At 52.7% G+C, this 18996-nt stretch overlaps 1 protein-coding gene across 2 annotated transcripts; it reads left to right on the forward strand.

Moving 5' to 3' along the window:
- Positions 1-515: 515 nt before the first annotated feature.
- On the forward strand, positions 516-7110 carry NKX2-1 (NK2 homeobox 1). 2 transcript variants are annotated; one of them, XM_086463248.1, is made up of 3 exons: positions 516-568; positions 5277-5653; positions 6440-7110. In XM_086463248.1, the coding sequence occupies exons 1-3, from the start codon at positions 516-518 to the stop codon at positions 7108-7110; spliced, it is 1101 nt and encodes a 366-aa protein (XP_086319374.1). The 2 variants fall into 2 exon arrangements, with proteins under 2 accessions (XP_086319374.1, XP_086319373.1); XM_086463247.1 differs by lacking the exon at positions 516-568 and adding an exon at positions 4155-4243.
- Positions 7111-18996: the final 11886 nt, after the last annotated feature.

Here is an 18996-nt window from a genome sequence, read left to right on the forward strand (position 1 = left end):
GACAGTCTGCTGACATTAAGGAAGCCAGACGTGGAGGACGTTATATTAATTGCTGATAATAACGGTGCCAGGATAAGGGGGTCAGACAACACTTCATACAGCAGCTCGAGTGCTGCTGCTATCCACCTCAGGCTGCCGGGGCATCCATGCCTACGAAAAGCCCTTTCCCCGGGTCCCCACGCGGGACAGCCGCGAAGGGGCGCGGTGTGGCCGCCGGGCCGAGGCGTGCCCCGCAGCCCCGCTGCCCCCGCCCTGGCACGGCGGCTCCGGGAGCCCTGCACGGGCACCCCGTACCTGGCCCCACCCTGGCCCTCTTGGCCGGGAACGGCCCGGCAAAGGAGAGGACGGGGAGGGGGTTGTCGGAGGATTAGGGCAGGAAGGCTCAGCCGTCCTCCAGGAATTGGGGAAAGAGGGAAAAGAGCTGCGAGGAGGCAGCGCTGCCCTCGCACAGAGCCTCGCGAGTGGGGTCGCCAGGGACTGGTGGCGAAGGGGCCCCCGAGAAACACAGATGCGAGATGCTTCACGCCCTGAGCAGCTGGAGGAGCAACTGTGCCTGCGCTGCGGAGGGGTGAGGATTTTCGCTTTAGCCTTTGGTGGTTTCGCTTTTTTTCTTAGATTCCCACGCCAAGGGAAGAGATTTCGACGGGTGTATTGCGAGGTTTCTCCCACCGAACGAGATAACCGGGGGGGGGGGGGGGGCGGCTTTCCCACAGCGGGGAATTGTCCGCATGAGCCACAGCAAGAGTGCGTGTGTGTGTGCCCTCCCTCCCCGAGCGCTCCGTGCCTAGGAAGCGCTCGCAGGAAGCGTGCCTGGGTAGGACTCCTGCCTTACACGCCCAAGCATGTGCTTTCCAGGCAGGAGCGGCTCCCAGCGCCCTGCCCGCGGCCGGCAGTGACAGCGACACAGGTCCGCCCTACTCGGTCACTGCGGAAACCTCCGCTCCCTCCCGGCGTGGGCTCTGGGCACGGTGTGCTGGACACATCTTCCATTTCGGGGGGGGGCGGGGGGGGCTAGGAGGAAAGGCGGTGTATTACACCGACACGCACAAGGAATCAATGAAGTTCCCGTGAACTCGCTGAGGGTGGGTCGAGAGGGGAGAGTTGCAGCAGGCTGCCTGGGTGGTGCCCCCTTTCCAGGCGCAGGGCTTTGGGAGCGGGCTTTGAAGAGTTGTGCTGATGATCAGGAGAGAGGGAAGAGTCTGTCCCCGCTCGGCTCTTGGCCCCTTTAACTCAGACTTCTCTAGGAGCGACTGGCCCCGCCGCGGAGCCCGCCGAGCCCCGCTCCCGTGGCAGGGCAGGCTGCACGGCTGCGGGCAGGGCTGCGGGCAGGGCCGGCCCCTCGGCGCTGGGAGCGGGGGCTGCAGGGCTGGGCACGGGATGCTTCGTCTGCCGGTGGCTTGGCGGAGCCAGACGCGCACCCGTGAACGGGCCCACGGGGAGCAGGGAGCACGTCATGCCTTTGTATCAAAAAGTTGCGCCTAGAAAGTGTCTCTCTTGTTGAGAAAGAATTTGCGTGCGGATTGCGTGGGACCCTTCCCCTCTCCCCCCCGAGCCCAGGTGTCCCGAGGGTTCCAGACAGCCCAGCCTGCCGCTCACACCTAAACACATGCTTAAGCTTTGCGCTGAATCGGGGCCGCGCTCCTGCGTGGGCTCCGCTTGCGGAGGAACAGCGCGGAGCCACCGCGGGAGCTGCGAGTGCCTACGGGAGAGGAAAAGCAATTTGGGTCAAGGAGCCGAGTTAGGCGCCGGACCAGGCAGAAATGCCACCCCTCCTCCGCGGCTCCTGCCCGGCGAAATGGGTGGCAAGGCAAATCTGTAGCCCTGCGGCGGCTCTGACTGGCCGAGCACATTTGATTCCCCTTGGGGAGGCACAGCAGCTCGTATAAAAAAGACATTGTTGTCTTTGGAGAGCCCTGTGCGCACTTTCAAAAGCTGATCCTTGAGTTCCCAGCCCCCGCAATCCAGTTGATGAGGAAACGCGCTGCGGTCTTGGTGGCACCGTTTCCATTGGGATTGGCACCATTTGATTGACAAAGTCTCCTATTCTTCCACCTCTCGAGTGTTATCAAACGGATTGTGTGGGGTCAGAAGCTATTGAAGGGACGTCCGTGTAGCCGCATTCTGCAAACACGAGGTGAAGACCGTGCCTTTCTCATGAAAATGCTTCCACCAGGCAAAACGCATCTCATCTTCCCTGCTTTCCTCCTTAGCATTTCTTTTTAACTCGAGCGTTTTACTAAGCAGCATCACCAGGTAAACGAACACATCACTAGAGGCAGCCCAGGAAGGATCCTGTCGGGGCGGCCACCCTCCCCGGGGGCTGCGGGGAGCCAGCTCTGGCAGACGAACCTTGGGCGGAGGGTTTAAAAGAAAAGGGTGAGCGGACGGGACAGGACAGCAGCGAAGACACTTTCTCGCCACTTGTCAGCGGTTCGACTCGCCCCATTATAGCTCATTTGGGGCAGGAAAGGAGGAGCGGAGACTGACCTGCTCCTTTTTCACTAGGTCGATCTAGCGGGGCTAAAAAGTTCCGTCGGGACCTTGCGGGGCGTAGCTGTGCCTGTACGCGCGTCGGTGTGTTTCTAAATAAGCGGTCAGACCTGCAAAGAGAGTTTCAGCCCGCTCCCCAGAGAAGGTGGAGTGAGGAGCTCTCGCCTTAACTTCGCTTGCCGAGACCCCGTTCAGAGTTAAGGCTGGACTTGCTCGGGTTAATCGAACTGAGCAACGTTTCGGAGGCGATCGAACCTGCGCTCATTCGAGCGGGAGGATAAATAAGCTCGCCCAGCCGCAGCCGGCGGTGGCAGGGGTCGTTCCGGCGGCGGCCCGGGGAAGGCGCAGGGCGGACGGCGGGGCGCTTCGGCCGCCCCCGCTCCCCGCCGCCGGAGCCGGACTGGGGCCTCCCCAGCTGCCCCACCTCGCACTCCCTGGAGAGAAACGGAGTCGCTGCTCCTGCCCCACAAATTGCGGAGGTCACTCGCTGTCGTTCGTCTGTGCCGACTGCAGCGTCATTTTGGTGGATCCTTTGGTACTTTTTTTCCTCTATCCACCCCCTCCTTTTTAAAGGTGATAAAACAGGCACGGAGCTGATGTGCCTGAGGAATCCGGGGGAAAAAAAAAAAAAAAAAAAGAAACAAACCACCAAGGCAAGGTTGAGTGTCTCTCTGTAGGAACAAAACCAAAGACCGTGGTGAAAAACACACGCAGAACGGGGAAAAAAAGGGGGGCGGGGGGTAGGGGGGAGAAGAAGGTATGTCCCAGGGATCTGTGAAGACAAGATCTAAAGATCTGTAAAGAAAAGAGGTAAAAGCAGGCGCCTTTCTAGCCCAAAGTCACCCTTCCCTGCCTTTGGTGACCCAGTAGACTCACGACAAGCCCACTTCGGGGTATTCAGCCTTGAGGGAGCTGGTGCCGAAAGAGGCAGCTGAGATGATGTAGGAGAGCTGGAGGCCTGATTGAAGGAAAGTTCCCCCGATTATATTTGTGTGGAAAAGCTCACCTCTTGCAGAGCTCTAAAGTGTAATCAAGGCTGAGGCTTACACTTGAAGGATGTTAACTCTCATACGGGAACCTACTTTCTTCTAAACGGTTTCTTGCCTAGTGAATGAGAGCCTCCCAATTGAAGCAAAATGATCCTTATGTACTAATATCAAGCACAGTCACAAAGCGACCGGCTATTTATGCTGCCACTTTAGACAAAGATATTTAGTTATTCCCGGGTAGCAAGTGCACTTTTGCATTTTTAAGCACGAAACAGCCGAGCACAAACATATTTACAAGTGCAATTACTAAATAGTTACTTGACACTTCAAAGTCACTGGGTTAACTGTACCTTCGCTGTAATTTTCTTAATATTCAGGTAATGGCTATATTAAATTGGGTTTGCCAGGGCCATAGGCAGGGTTGTGAAACACTCAGGGGAGGTTTCTCTCCTCCGCCCGGGAACACCCTGAAATATAAGCTTTGGAGACACTAGAGAACTTAGGAGATTTCTTCAAAGATCCGAGTGACATTATCTGCTGGCTGTATGTACGTGTGTGTGGCTCTGAATGGGCTTGCTTTTGTTTTCACACCGGATTCGAGAACGGATCCGAAAGTGCCAGAAATTGCAGTTTATTCGAAACTGCAGGGAATTCATTGGCAAGGTGGTGTAGCAGATGACCTGAGAGGTCTTCTCCATCCAGCTCCCGTGCTGTATAAATAATCTTAGAAAGCAGCTTCAGGTTCAGAGGTACCACAAGAGCCTGTGACAGTCTTTGCCTTTGAGAATAACGAGCGACATTTTGCGCTAACCTATTTTTCAGCAGTCTCACGCCCCAGGCAATTAAATTACTGCTTGCTTTTGCAAACTTGGAGCTTCCACCTCTCCCTGAGTTGTGTTTGTTTGTTTGTTTTTGTTTTTGTTTTTGTTTTTTTTAAAAAAAGAAAGCCCTAGGTGAGCGGAACTTATGGGTTTAGGGGGAGAAACCATCCTCGCACTGGGGGTCTCTCACTGGGGGTCTTAGCAGCCATAGAGAAGCTAAATCCCAAGCGCTGTGCAGCCACCAGCCGGCCGGGTACCTGACAAGCCGGTGCCGGGAGTGCGGAGCGCTGGGAGCGGTGGCCCACAGCGAAAAGTCTGTCCTCAGGGAGCTGCCCTCCCGGCGGCGGGGCGCCTTCCGCACCAAACTTAGTGGGGGGAGAGGGGGGCTCGGTCCTTCAGCTCACCGGCATTCAGCCCCGTCTCCCCAGCTCTCACAAAGGCTGGGCTGACAGCCTTGCCACCCGGGAGCTGATTTTAAATCCTTTCACCCAGTCAAATGGGAGTCTTTTCGCCTTGCCTTCCATTTCCCGTCCACAATATTACCACCCCCGAGAAAAAGAAAATGAGTTGTGCTCACGGGGTCTCTCTCTCTATTTCCCTCTCTCTCCCCCTCTCTCTCTTTTTTAAGACATAAAAAAAAATCCTGACAAGTAAAACTTAAAGGTGTTTACCTTGTCATCAGCATGTAAGCTAATTATCTTGGGCAAGATGTAGGCTTCTATTGTCTTGTTGCTTTAGTGCCTATGCCCCGCCTCTGGTGGCAGCCTAAAACCTGGCGTCTGGCTAAAACAAACGAAAGGCAGCCCTGAGCCTCCACTCAATCCAATTAAGGCGGACTTCGTCCACTCGGTTACGTGTACATCCAACAAGATCGGCGTTAAGGCAACACCAGAATATTTGGAGAAAAAAAAAAAAAAAAAAAAAAAAAAAAGATTTGCCTCCCCTTCCTTTTTTTTTTTTTTTTTTTTTCCCCCAGCCGCCGAATCATGTCGATGAGCCCAAAGCATACGACTCCTTTCTCAGTGTCTGACATCTTGAGTCCTTTGGAGGAAAGCTACAAGAAAGTGGGCATGGAGGGCAGTAACTTGGGGGCTCCCTTGTCAGCCTACAGACAGTCTCAGGTTTCTCAGCCGGCCATGCAGCAGCACCCCATGGGCCACAACGGAACAGTGACTGCCGCCTACCATATGACAGCGGCAGGAGTCCCCCAGCTCTCCCATGCTACGATGGGGGGCTACTGCAATGGGAACCTGGGCAACATGAGCGAGCTCCCGCCTTACCAGGACACCATGCGGAACAGCGCTTCGGCGACAGGATGGTACGGCACCAACCCGGACCCCCGCTTCTCCTCAAGTAAGTCAGCCCGGGGCTGGGTGGCCGGCGGGGGGTGGCCGCGCACCTGCCCCGCGGCACCGCGGGCAACGGGCGCCGGGGGCTCCGCGCCAGGGCAAAAGTGGGTCCAAATCCCAGCTGCACACCCCACCCCGCCCCCCCCCCCCCTTCCCAATTCCTCCTCCTGCCTGAGGATCGTGCCCTGTCCCTCCACCCCGGCTGGTTTCATGGCAGCCTCCCGGGGTTGCTTTTTGCCGGGGGAAGGGTGGGAAGCCCCGCGGTGGCGGGGAGCGGGAGCCCGGGGCTCGCCGTCCAGCGGGGCGGGAGCGGCGCGGCCCGGGGGCCAGGGAGGGAGCCGGCAATGTCCGTCCGCCTGCGCGCCGCCTGGCACCGGGCGGGCGAGGGGGAAGCCGGAGCCGAGGGAGCCGCGTCCCGGGAGGCGCGGGGGGGAGCAGGCGAGTCCGCCCCGGCCGCCGCCGGCGGACCCCCTGTCCCCGGCCGCGCCCGCCGCGCTGTCACATCAGGTACTTGCTCGGATGTCACCCCCTGGGCAGAGCGAGGGGCGAGCGGTCGTCTTTATTCAGCGGGGCTGGGCCGGGCGAGAAGGGGGTCCCGTTGCCCGCCGCTCGCCCCGGAGACGCGGGTCGTTGTTTGGGAGCGGGGGCGCCCCGAGGCCCCGGCCGGGGCTGGGCTGCCGGGGGACCGCGGGGCCCCTCCGGGGGCGAGCGGCGGCGGGGGCCGCCGGGGCGTGGAGCCGCTCTCGGGCAGGGCCGAGCCGCCTAAACCGTGCCGCCTTCTCCCTTGCAGTCTCCCGCTTCATGGCGCCGTCCTCGGGCATGAACATGGGCGGCATGGGCAGCCTCGGCTCCCTGGGAGACGTGAGCAAGAGCATGGCCCCGCTCCAGAGCACGCCGCGGAGGAAACGGAGGGTCCTTTTTTCCCAGGCCCAGGTTTACGAGCTGGAGAGACGTTTCAAGCAGCAGAAATACCTCTCCGCCCCGGAGAGGGAACATTTAGCCAGCATGATACATCTCACCCCGACTCAGGTCAAAATCTGGTTCCAGAACCACCGCTACAAGATGAAACGCCAGGCCAAAGACAAGGCTGCACAGCAGCAGATGCAACAGGAGAACGGCTCTTGCCAGCAGCAGCAGTCTCCCAGAAGGGTGGCGGTGCCAGTGCTTGTAAAGGATGGCAAGCCCTGCCAAGCAGGCTCCAACACACCCACAGCAGCTATCCAGAGCCATCAGCAGCAGGCAGCTACAACGATCACAGTGGCTACCAATGGCAACAGCCTCGGACAGCATCAGAGCCACCAGACAAACAGTGCGGGGCAGTCTCCAGACATGGGACAACACTCGGCCAGCCCTTCCTCTCTGCAGAGCCAAGTCTCCAGTTTGTCTCACCTAAACTCTTCTACTTCTGACTATGGCACTGCCATGTCTTGCTCCACCTTGCTATACGGTAGGACCTGGTGAAAGGATTAAACAAAGTAAAAGAAAAAAATAAGGAAAAAAAAAGAAGAAAAAAAAGAGCAGATTTTCCCAGTCACATAAATATCTGTCCTGTCTAAACTACTGGGTGGTTTTTTTTTTTTCTGTTTTTTTTTTCTTTCTTTCTTTTTAAATGCTCTTTTTCCCCCGTTTTACTGAGTGATTCTCTGAGGACCTCTAAAAGAGAGAGAGAAAGACTTTTTTTTGTTCAGCTTTTTTGGTACTCTTGATGATTTTGGGTATTTCTTTTTTTCTTTTTTATTTTTGTTTTTGTTTTCCCCAAGGTTGTTGTATGGGGTGTTAAAAAAAAAAATCTGACTAATAACCACGGAGCGATCTGCAGAAAGGGGACCATCGATAAGCATGGTCCGTCCGAAGGCTTGGATTTCAGATGTACACTTTGCCAGTGTCTAGGACTTGCATGTAAATATAGAGATTTTGGGGGATGGGGTGGTTTTCCCCAAAAAAACCACGCATTCGCGTCACCCAGACACCAGAAGCAGCTTCCCCCCCTCCCCCGGTCTCCTCGCAGCCCCGCCGCCAGGGCCAGCGGATGGAGACGTGGAGTCATCAAAGGCTTGGCTTTTATTTTCCTCCTTACGTTTGATGTGAACCTGTAGCTGTATAATGCTGTCAAAAGTTGGACTAAACCCATAGTTTTTAGTAGCCTGTATATTTTGTTGTAAAAAGAAAAAAAATACAATCAACCAAACCAACCCCCACCTTTTTTATGGACACTGATCGCCCCGTCGTAAATCCTCTGGCAGTTTGTTATTTGCGCACGCCGCCTTCTCCTGTTGTAACTTATGTAGATATTTGGCTTAAATATAGTTCCTAAGAAGCTTCTAATAAATTATACACATTACGAGTATCCTTTTTTTAAATTTTATTTCCCTTTGGTTCCCCCTCCCGACACTCCCTTCCCCGCATCTCTTTTTCTCCTTTTTTTTTTTTTTTCTTTTTTTTTTTTTGCTTAATGGAAAAACAACCCGGGATGCTGCCAAACCCTGCAAGGCCCCTGCCCCTCCCAGGGCCTGGACCCTGTTCCCAGAGGGGAGCTGCGCCAGGGAGATAACGGGATGCGGGATCAGTCCCCAGCGTGCAAAAGTGACAAGCAAACGCGTGGGATTCACAAACTCGAGAGCGAAGGGATCGAGTCCAAATCCATTAGCCCGATTATTGGGGGGGGGGGGGGGGGGGCAGGGGTACCTCAGAGACTTCTCGCTAGAGAAAGAAAAGTATTTTGGGAGTACAAATTCAAATGCCAAAGGCACGGAGGAGAAAGAAGGTAAAAGTCTAACGCCACTAGAAACAAATGAACGAACAACCTGCTGACAGTATAGATCATGCGGCCGATTTAAAAAACGTCCAGTTTTAATATCTTGTTAAAAAAAATAATTTCTACCAGGTTTTCCTATGTACTTGTATTTTAAGGGAAATACATTCGCCTTATTTATAATAAAAATAAAAAGATAGTTTATTGTGTACGACATGTAGTTTGAATTAACTTTCTTTACTAGACCGTATTTCATTTTCTACACGTACCCGCCCCCCAAGCAGACCCCCACGCAGCACCACGCAGTTTTTCCCGCACGCGTCCCTCGCAGCCCAGGTGGGAGGGGAGCTGTAGGCTGCAGCTCAGGATAATGCACACGCTTCTGCTTGGCTTTTTTTGTTGTTGTTTTTGTTTTTTGATAGCGATTTGGGAAACTTGTAAAGGAGATGAGGAGAAAGTGCGTGTGCGCGCACGTGTGTGTGTGTGTGCGCGTGGGTGAGAGGGGTGCGCGCCTGGCTGAGACACCGAGGGGCGGTTGGTAAGAAGGTAAATATCGTGGGTACTGCAAGCAGTTAGATATTAACTTTGCTGTAAATATATAAAGCATATCAAGTTAAGCAGCTCGTATCGGAAAAGCCCGAAATACATGTAATTCGCTCTCTTTCGGGTCCCAAATATCTCTTTTGTGAGTGTAAAATAAGAAGTTCCCCGTCCCAACAGATGTCGTAGCGTGTTTTCCTTTGCATCTGCTGCTCGGTTTCGTTTTTTGGTCTAGATCCCCTCAGTTAAACCACGGAAGCAAATGGCCGTCATTGAAAGACCTCTGAATTACCGAGGTATTATGAAATGCTCATATTTTCGAAGAGAAAGTAAGCAGCTTGCCCAGGATGGAAACAACCCAACCTCCAGTTTAAGTAGCAGCTTTCGAAAGCTCCAGCCTTTTATTTATACAAGATAGCCGGTGTTACTCGGACACCAAGTGCTAGTCTGGATGGAGTAAAAGGGAATAGACAGAAGAAGAAAAAAAAAGATTATCGGATTCTTTCTTCCCCCCCCCCCCCCCCGCCCCTTTATTTCTATATCACGTGTGTAAACAGGAATTTCGAGACCTTTCATCCTTTATATTATGTCCTGCTTTATACACCGACATTCTCAACTAACCCAAAGAATTTTTTTTTTTTTTTTTTTCTCTACGCAGAATATTCGTTTCAGATCTATAACATCATGTTAAGCATGGCGGGGGGTGGTCTGGAGCTTAATGTTATTTCTGCTCATAGAAGGAAGTGTTGGGAATTCCTGGTCCTTGGCACAGCTCTGCCAGCTCCCGCGGAGGGAGCAAGAGGAGGGGTAACTCTACGGATTTTTAAATTAGGGTTAGTTTCTCCCGGAGTTAATATACAAGACCGAGGGGAAAGTGTTGTGGTTAAGTCGAAGTTTCTCCTTCAGATGTAATTAATGCTTGCATCCTTACAAACACAGGAACGTTCAAAAATTAGAGCACTGAAAGGCATTAATACAGTCGAGAAATATTATATCCCCCCGGCCCAGTACTGGAGTTAGCACGTTCGACAGAGATCCAGCCAGTGACTTTTCATTGTAGACTTTAGGGGAAATAAATGAATTTTATTGTGTCTCGACAACCTCATAAACACATATTTGGTGGTGGGTGTAATTACTGTAATGGATTATTATGTACACTGACTTATCTTTCTTAAACTAGATTTAGTTTCGATTAAATAAACTCGTTTCCACTTTGTCTGATGTCGGCTTAGTTTAAAGTCTGTTTACTTGTTCCACAGAAAGGTGAATTCATCTCTTTATTAAGCACTAGAGACCGAGCAAACACAGTTCAAACTGTATTTACATATCAATCAGGAGAAACGCAAACAAACTGCTCTTTAACAATTTTATAGAGGTTTTTTTTTTTTTTTAATCACATAGTGTTATTGCCTTTTATCATAAAATTCTTTGTATAAACCAGTTGATTGGGATGAAGAAATTTCGGGGGGAAGGGGGGTAAATACATTTTAATCTCCAGTCTCCGCCGAGAACACTCACGAGAACTTAGTTGCTGTATAGCTTTTCTGGATCAAAATATGTGCCTCCGTCTAAACTCCTGCTTCTTCCAATACGCTGATTTTCAGCCTCCCGGTAATCAATGCAGAACTTGGATAATGGGAAGGCGAAGGGGAGGGGACAGGGGGCGGCAGGATTCAAATCTGAAATGATGGGAGAAACGCAGGTTTCCCAATATAACTGCTCCTTTATCGACGTGAGGCCGTGGGCACCCCGTATTTTGAGACAGAAAGGGATCTAGTGAAGAATGACTATTCCCTTCCACTCCCCCGCTCCATGGCACTGTAGGAGAATCGCGGAGGGCATTTTTTCCTGCTGTAAATAGGAGTTCATGCTTGAGTGCCATGAAGTGTGCATGTAGTGGCACAGCAGGCTGTGGGAAAAAAAAAAAAAAAAAAAAAGAAAAAAAAAAACAACAAAACAAAATCCAACAAAACCCCATCACCACCACCACCACTACCACAGCCACAACAACAGCAACAATAGCAAAAGGCTTCTTCATATTTGCTGTTTCATATCAAAATGGGTTGTGGGGTGTGTAGGTTTTTTTGTTTGTTTGTTTCACAGCAGGCTGTTAGCAACAGGGATGCTCGGAGGGGAAGGCTCGCAGGAGGCTGCGGCGCCGAGGCCTGCACCGGACGCTGCTGCTCCCCCAGCAGCGGGCTGCTGGGGCATCGCGGAGTTGTAACCATACCTACAGGGGGGAAAAAGTGACAGGGAGCTGATCTAAAAGTATATTGCCTGCATCTCCGTTCAAAAGGCAGTGCAGGGCCCTAAGACAGTGTTCAAAGTGCAGATCCCAAACAATGTAATTCGAGACAGCTCTGAGATGACACTGAGAAGTTGCCACAGAGGAGGGAAAAAAAAAAAAAAAAAAGTATTTTAGGAGTTTTGTGGCGGAGCGCAGGTAGAGGGGCCTCTCTGGGAAGGCAGCCCCGGTCCAACTTGTCGTGACGGCTGCTTTTACAAAGGGGACCTAGAGGTAAAGACTGAGTGACTTCTGAAGAATTTCAGTCCTTTCATGGCCGTATCGGGAGTAAAGCTGAGAAATATTTTTTTTCTTTCTGACCTGCTGTTCCTCTCATGATCCCCTTCAGGGGGAAAAAAAAAACCTCCAAACCCTAAGTAAATGGTAATACTGTTTATATGTATCAAATGTGTACAGAGATCTGACCCAGCACGGCTGTTCCTGTGAGGCAGAGAGATTACTATCTCTGACAAAGTGGTGAATAATACGAAATGACCTTTTTTTTTTTTTTTTTTTTTTTTTTTTTTTTTTTTTTTTTTTTCTGGCTGCAAGCACATTAGGGAGCAGGTAAGGTCAAAGTTTTCTATATCCTATGTCTTTCTCTCGAAAGCTTCTGGTCAGCTATATAAATAAGGCGGTGAATAAGATGTATTGATGTAAAAAGAAACTGAAATTCGTTTTGATGCTTAAAACAACTTACTATGCTAAAAATTTCTTAGGAAACCTAGAGATGAAAACGTTGACTATGACATTTAATCTTCGATGTAAAGGGTTTTGTTAGGGGGAGGGGGAAGAGAGAAATCAGTACTTTTTTTTTTTTTTTTACAATGACACAGACATTAAGAAGCAGAAACATTTACCAATGACCGAGCGCATTACCTTCGAAAGACAGTATGCATCCACTGTCCTGAGCTGGCATATAGAAACGGAAAAAAAAAAGTTTAAAATGTATATTCTAAAAATATTTACCAAGTGACTAACGATACTTAGGTCTGGTTTTACCGGCTAACTCCATATCTCACTGCATCAACTAAATCCGAACAAGATGGCTACTGTTTTCTGAGATACATTTCTATTTGTTAAACACAGCGGGACTTTCCGAGTAATTTTAAATAGTTTGTAGATTGTGCTTCTTTAGTTAGCTGATTTTAGTGAACATATACGACTTAGTGCATTAATTCGATGAGAACTCCCCATATCATTCTGAGTAGCGCTTCATCGATACAGGGGCTCCTTGAAGTGTATAGGAAAAGAATAAAGCGCACGTACACATGAGGTTTGGGTTTTGTTGGTGGTTTTTTTGGGGCGGGGGGGGCTTTGTTTGGTTGGTTGGTTTGGTTGCTCGTCTGTTTGTTTTAAATAAAAGGACAGTTGCAATGCTCAGAAGACTAAGCAAGGTATGAAATCTTAACTTCCATCTGTTCTCGCGGATTTCACCGAAGTCCTTCTCGATCAATTAAATTTGGGCAAGTAATAACGTGCTAGAAGGCGACAAACTTACACACACCTGGCATCTTGGAGGGAACAGACTTTTTGCTGCATATCAAAGGTGTTACTGAAGTGGCTGAGTTCATTTCAGTGTGTTACTGACCTAATAATGTGAATCTAGGACACGGTTCTCTCGGAGTTTCTCTCGGTGCTTTTGTTCCTTAAACTTTTTGTTTTCGGTGCTGCTGTTTCTCAGAGAAGCTCTTAAAAATATGGTTTTTCTTGGGCACTTCTTGGTCTCGGCTTTTGCTCTTAACCTGCGCGTTACTTCAGAAACGCACTGTTGCTGCTGCAAAACGGCGCGCACGAAGCTCCCCGTCTCCTGCACCCCTCTCTGCATTAGCTCAGTGGAGAGGAAAAAAGACCAAGTAGATGACCGACGCGGAGCGTTTAGTCTACATATGTGCGTCGATATACGACTTATACCTATAGACGTGTGCATCTGATGTGTATGTAGGCGCTGATGTGCCAGGCATTAACTGTGGGGTCTGGGGAGCAGAGGCGGACAGGAATGGGGAAACTCTTACTTTGAAAGAAGCATTGCCCACCGGCCTTTGCCTCCGCTCCGCTCGTTATTTGACACCGAGGAAATCCCTCGGCGACGTTCCCCCTTTGCCCACCCGAAGCTGTCCCGGACGGATCCGGGAGGGCGGTGGGAGCCGGGGCGGCGGCAGGAGCCGGCCCCGCAGCCCAGCGCCGCAGCCCAGCCCCGCCGGGCTCCCTGCGAGCGGCGCCGCAGAGCCCGGCGGGGGCTCCCCCGGCGTTGCCCCTTCGCCCCCGTCGCCTTCCAAAAAAAACCACCCCAAACCCCGACACGGCCAAAGCTGCCGCCGGTGCTCGAGTCGCCGCTCTCCGTCGAGGGGAACAGGCCTGATCCCGCCCTTTGCCAGCGGGCTCTGCCGCCGCGGGGTCCCTCGCAGGCAGCGGACGGGCTTTCCGCAGCCCCGGGTGCTGCGCTGCCCGCCGGAGCCGGGCGCAGCCCGGCAAAGTTCCCCGCCCGCGGGCTCCAGGCGACCCAGGGCAGCTCCTGTCTCCTGTCTCGCTCTTTATTTTTTAAATGCCATCTAAGGCAGCAGCCTCTGCCTGCGCTGCCAGGCTGCCAGGCTGCAGGTGCTGCCGGGCAGATCCAGCTGTGCGCACCCACCGCCTCTCTCGTCCTTGACACACGGGGCCGTGCCCAGGCGGGAGGGCTGCAAACGCCGGGCCGAGAACCCCTTTGACTTTCGTCCAAACGCTGCTCCCAAACGCCCCGACAAGGTGTTGACCGCCTATGGCGCCTTGCCGTAGCTAGGGCGAGTGGCATGGGGCTCGGGGACCCGGTACTGCCCCGTCACCGCAACACACACCACACTTGCCTAGCGGGGTAATGGCAGGGAAATGCGTGGCACCTCCGCGGTAACCCAAAAAAGATCGAGGACGGGATGCGGCCGGATGAATTTGCATCTTCGCAAAGGTACTGTGTAAGTGCGGGGAAGGACGGAGGACAAGTCCCAGCACTGGCATCTTCTGCGCTGTCAGAGGTTGCCCGTGCAGCCACTTTCGCGGGACTCGGCTGGGTGGATATCGGGCCCGCCGCTCCCCTCGCAGTGCCCGGCGGAGCGGCGGCCCCGGCCCCGGTGCCTGCCTGCTCGGCTAGCCCGGCAGCGGGGGCTCCCCGCGCTCCGCCGGGCACGCAGGACTGGGCTCCCCCACCCCCTCCCAGCTCCGGTTTCGTTTGGTTGTTTTAGGTGGGGGGTTCAGCAATCCCCAAGATGCACCCGAGAAAGTTTGGGCGTGCTCGCCCCTAGCAGCGGCGGGACGGCGGGGGGTGGGAGCGGGGCAGTCCGGGCCGGGCGTGCGGGGCCGGGGCTGCCCCCCGCCTCCTTCCGGGGGGGAACCCCGCTTCCTGCCGCCGATGTCTCTCTCCCTCGGGAGCCGGGGGCTGCCCGCTTTCTGCCCGATGCAGATCCCCCTTTTCTCTCCTCGCTTTTTAATCACCCTTCTGAGTTTGAATGGATTATTCTTTGGAAGATATGACAGGGTTTAAAGCTCTCATTACATATCAATAGACGGAACCTTTGCATGGAGGTTGTCCTCATTCTTCAGCGTGTGAGCAATAGCTGTTGCTCCCCGGCTCTGGCTTTTCCATAGACACACGCATATACACAGTCCGCTCGTCTTTACACAGTGGCTCACGAAGCAGAACCCAGAACCGTGTGGTCCCGTGGGGCTCGGGAGGGTGCTGGTGGATCGTGTATTTTATGCGTGGTGTCACAGGGAGGCTGTGCGTGGCGTTGGCGGGGCGCCGGGACACGCCGTGTTTGCGTGGCGGTGACAGGGGCGAGGCGCTGCAGCTGCGCGGCCGTGGGGAGTTGCGGGCACGAAGTGGGCTGTGCAAGGGAGCAGGCTCCGCCGTGCTGGCTGAAGGGGTACGCGCTGGGGGGTGGCGGGGGAGGGGGTTGGGGGGGGGGGGAGGGGGTGTTTGTGTGTCAGTGCATCGCCCTTCGACAATGGCAGCGTAATTATCTATCTGAAACATTCACAAATGGCAAAAAGTTGCAAAATAGATCGACCTCCCTGAGATGAGAAGGAGCCAGTTTCAGAGCTGTGGAACCATCATGCTTTTTTCAATACATTTTAAACAAGAGGATCTAGCGAATGATTCCGATTCAATACACATAATCAGTTTGGAAGTCCTATTTCCATTTGAAAACAGGCCTATTTGCAATCATGAGGGCCGGACATGCTGGAAGATACAGGACGCATTCAGAGTAGGTGGTAGGTGAGAGAATCTACAGACGAGCACCAAATATTTTCTTCGCTCTGCAGACCTTTTACACCATGCTTTAATCATGACATATTTTTAATCTAATATGCTCTTTGAAAATATGACTTAATTGCTTTAGAAAGCAAGGTTTTGACCTACAGTGAGACTCCCCGTTGGGGAAAAAAACAAAACAAAACAAAACAAAATACCCAACCAAGAAAAGAATGGTGATTGGAAAAGCATGTTGATTGTCCTATCAGTCTCTTAGGGTTAACAGTCATTTAATCAAGAATACACGGGGTAAATGATTCCCTAGGAAATGGTAACTTATTTTTTAAAGTAAGGCCCGGAGGAAGGACGCTTGCACGGGGGTACAAAGAGAAGGGAGTGCCCGCCGAGCTCAGAGCCCGCAGCAAAACCAGCCCAGCCCCAGAGAAGCCCCATCCACCGGAGCGCACGGTAGCTGCAGCAAACCGGGACTCCCCGTGGTCCTGTCCCCCGGGAGCCACGTCCTGTCCTGCTGAGAGAGTGGGGAAAAGGATGCACAGACCGCAGAGCTTGGGGGGTGATTTGGCCTCAGGGAAGGCAGACTCCCCTCTCGCCTCGACCCCCGCAGCAACCCCTGCTCCGAGCAGGCACAGCACTTCCCCGCCTCTGCTTGCTCCAGAGCGTTTTTCTTATTCCTCAAGTGCCCGAAGCCAAGAGGAAGCCAGGAGGCCTACGCGTCCTCCATCGTAATCATCCTGCAGGAGAGGAGCGGGCAGGGAAGTTGAGGCTCGCCTGCGGGTAACCAATAGCGAAATAAAGGCTCTCCCAACACCGCACATAGCACATTAATTGGCATTTCCGATTTCCCTCATTTACTTGTTTATGTGACTGTGCGCACCGCTGACAGCGCGCTGCTGCTGCAGGCAGCGTCCCAGCCCCGCTCCCAGCCCTCCGCCCTGTTTTCTGCTTGGATTTTGAAAGCAGGCACTTGCTTCTTGCAGCTAAATGCCGTGGCCCGTCCCAGTCACAGCAGCTCTGCTTTTCCTGGCTCCCACCCTCCGCCACACTGTTTTATTCTCTTCCACTTCAAAGGGCCAAATCAGCTCTCGGGAAGGGGGTGGCGGTGTAAATAAATAAATATTTGAATAAATAAGGCCATGTCGTAGAAAGCTGAATTAGCCCTATAAGAGGTACAAACTGTTATTATTGACTTGCAACTGACGCAGACCGACGAGGATGACAGATGGGTTTGTGCAGAGCCCCGTCCCCCTCCCGTTCCCGTTTGTGGGGCTCTCCCCGCGGGCAGCCCGGGGGCCCCGGCGGGGCCGGTGCTCCCCCTCTCGCTGGCTCTTCAGGAGGGGCAGCTCCGGACAGAGCTCAGGGGCCCTGCTGCTCCCCTAGACCCTTTTACCCGCGGCTTGCAGTGCCTCCCCCCCAGCCCCGGGCAAGTCGCCCTTTCCTCGGCAAGAAAGAAATAGCAGGGAAACTTCTCTCCCTTAGGATTTCTACCTTGCTCTCCCAAGGCCGCCAAGGACCCCATACTCCCCCCTCTGCAGCAGCTAATTAGGTCTGAGCCCTAATTAGGTCTCGGGCCAGACGGCCCGGCAAGGGGCCGGGTGCAGGAGGCCCCAAAGGCTACGGTAGGTGCTTTGAAGTGTTTCCTCCCCGGTCCGAGGTACCACAGTGACAAACCTGTTCTGCCACCCTCCTCCCCCTCCCCCCAACAAAAACCAAAACGTGGGCACTGGTGGCTAGTGGGACCCTTCCCACGTCCAGCTGGGCGCCGGGGACAGGGAGCTCCTCCGGGCTGGCTTCACACTCCTGAAGCAGATTCGGGGCGGGAGGAAGCGGCTGGACACTTTCTAGGAGGAAGGAGGGAAGGGGCTCTCCGAGCTGGTGGGAGAGGGGTGCCCGCGGGGTGAGGGGTCCCTACCCGCCGGTGTCTCGGGGCAGCCCGTACCGCTCGGCGGGGGATGATGCACTTGCTGGAGGGTTTCGCGGTCGCCGCTGTTTCCGAGGGAGAGCAGCTTTTCTCCAGCCCAGTGGCTGGAGCCGATTCTCCCACGAAGTTACCGGGGTGGGGAGCTGGGCATGGGAGGCGAAAAAGAAGGAAGGAAGAGGACCTTTTCCGCGTAGGAAAAGTTATTTCCCAGCCCAGCCGCTGACAGTTTTATTCCCACGAGTTGTCCCACTGAAATCGATGTGCTAATTACAGGACGCAAGGAGCAGGTTTTGGCCACACGTGTTTTTCTCCTCTCAAGCTACGCCGGGTCGTTGGTTGTTGGCCTCGCTGGATCGTGCCGAATTTCTTGGGAGAAACACCCCAGGGCTCCCAGCAGAACAGGGAAACGACTCCGATCCGATTTCCTTTTTACATAATTCCTGAAGATCAGGCTCTTTCTTTTTTTTTTTTTTTTTTTTTTTTGTGTAGGTCACAGACATATGGAGATACATTACCTGTCGTCGGGGGTCAAACATTTACCCACATCGGTAACACAGCCCCGAACCAGAAACATCCATGTCACCCCTAGAAGTATCATCTGTTCTCCCAAACAGATTCTAGTTCCCCCTGTCATTTAGGAATGACCTACCCCCGCGCCGCACTTCGAGTCCCCCAGTGTATATTGCACTCTAGGAAAACTCGCCGTCCATCAACAAGTGACCCGTTTATTTTATTATCAATGATTTTGATAGGGAAGGTCTGAGCCCGCAGCGGTTAGGCAGGCAAGATTCCCACTTAACCCAATCGGCGCCTGGCAAGTGGGAGACAGCGGGACTGCGACCTCGTTCCGTTACATCACTGGGCTACAAGCTGCGTGCCCAGAGCCCTCCCCGGGCAGAAGGAACAGGCGAAGGTTTTACGAACAAAAGTGACCTAAAAATTAGTAGTGCTACAAACCTGCGCGTGTGTGTATCCCCCGTGTTAGTATAGACCTTCTGCAAAACCATGATGTATGCATATACGTTAAGGTGTGCGCAGATGTGTGTTTGCATAGGAGTGGGTTCGCGTAGAAAAGTGATGACTTAGGTGTTAATTTGAATTATTCAAATGTACAATAGAAAGCCTCACTAAATCAGGGTGAGACTTGACGGGAGATACGAGGTAATTCAGTATACAGCGAGTTATTAAAAAAAAAAAAGAAAAGAGCGATGATGTCATCAAAAACAAAACTTAGGAGAGGAAAGTGTCCTGGAAAAGGCTGTCTAGTTCTGTGTATCGTTTGCCAATGCGCAGCCGACTGTTTATTCCTTTTTATTTGGATATTCGTTTAATTTAAATATTCACTCGTGGACACTGGTCAAACTACCGATGGGATGGAGACAATTCAAGGTATTTTAACAAGATACCGACCGTTGTTCTGAGGTTCTTGCACGCATTTTTAAACGAGGGATCCTGGGGGAAAAAAAAAAAAAAAAAAAAAAAAAAAGCGCGAAACAGCACCCATCCAAATGACTAGCATTAAAAAAAAAAATTCTGTTGCTAATATTTCAAAGAACAAAGGGATGGATAATTCTTTTGCTCAATGAATACAAACTAAATACCAAAGC

The sequence above is a fragment of the Leptosomus discolor genome, chromosome 3 (genome assembly GCF_034619465.1).
Source record: "Leptosomus discolor isolate bLepDis1 chromosome 3, bLepDis1.hap2, whole genome shotgun sequence".
NCBI classification, from domain to species: domain Eukaryota; kingdom Metazoa; phylum Chordata; class Aves; order Leptosomiformes; family Leptosomidae; genus Leptosomus; species Leptosomus discolor.

What these genes read in the sequence shown, in the direction of transcription:
- NKX2-1 (XM_086463248.1), top strand. Translation starts at nt 516, where the DNA reads ATGCTTCACGCCCTGAGCAGCTGGAGGAGCAACTGTGCCTGCGCTGCG. An exon ending in TGTGCCTGCGCTGCGGAGGG is followed by an intron (nt 569 to 5,276) that starts GTGAGGATTTTC and finishes TTTTTCCCCCAG; the next exon opens with CCGCCGAATCATGTCGATGA. An exon ending in GGACCCCCGCTTCTCCTCAA is followed by an intron (nt 5,654 to 6,439) that starts GTAAGTCAGCCC and finishes TCTCCCTTGCAG; the next exon opens with TCTCCCGCTTCATGGCGCCG.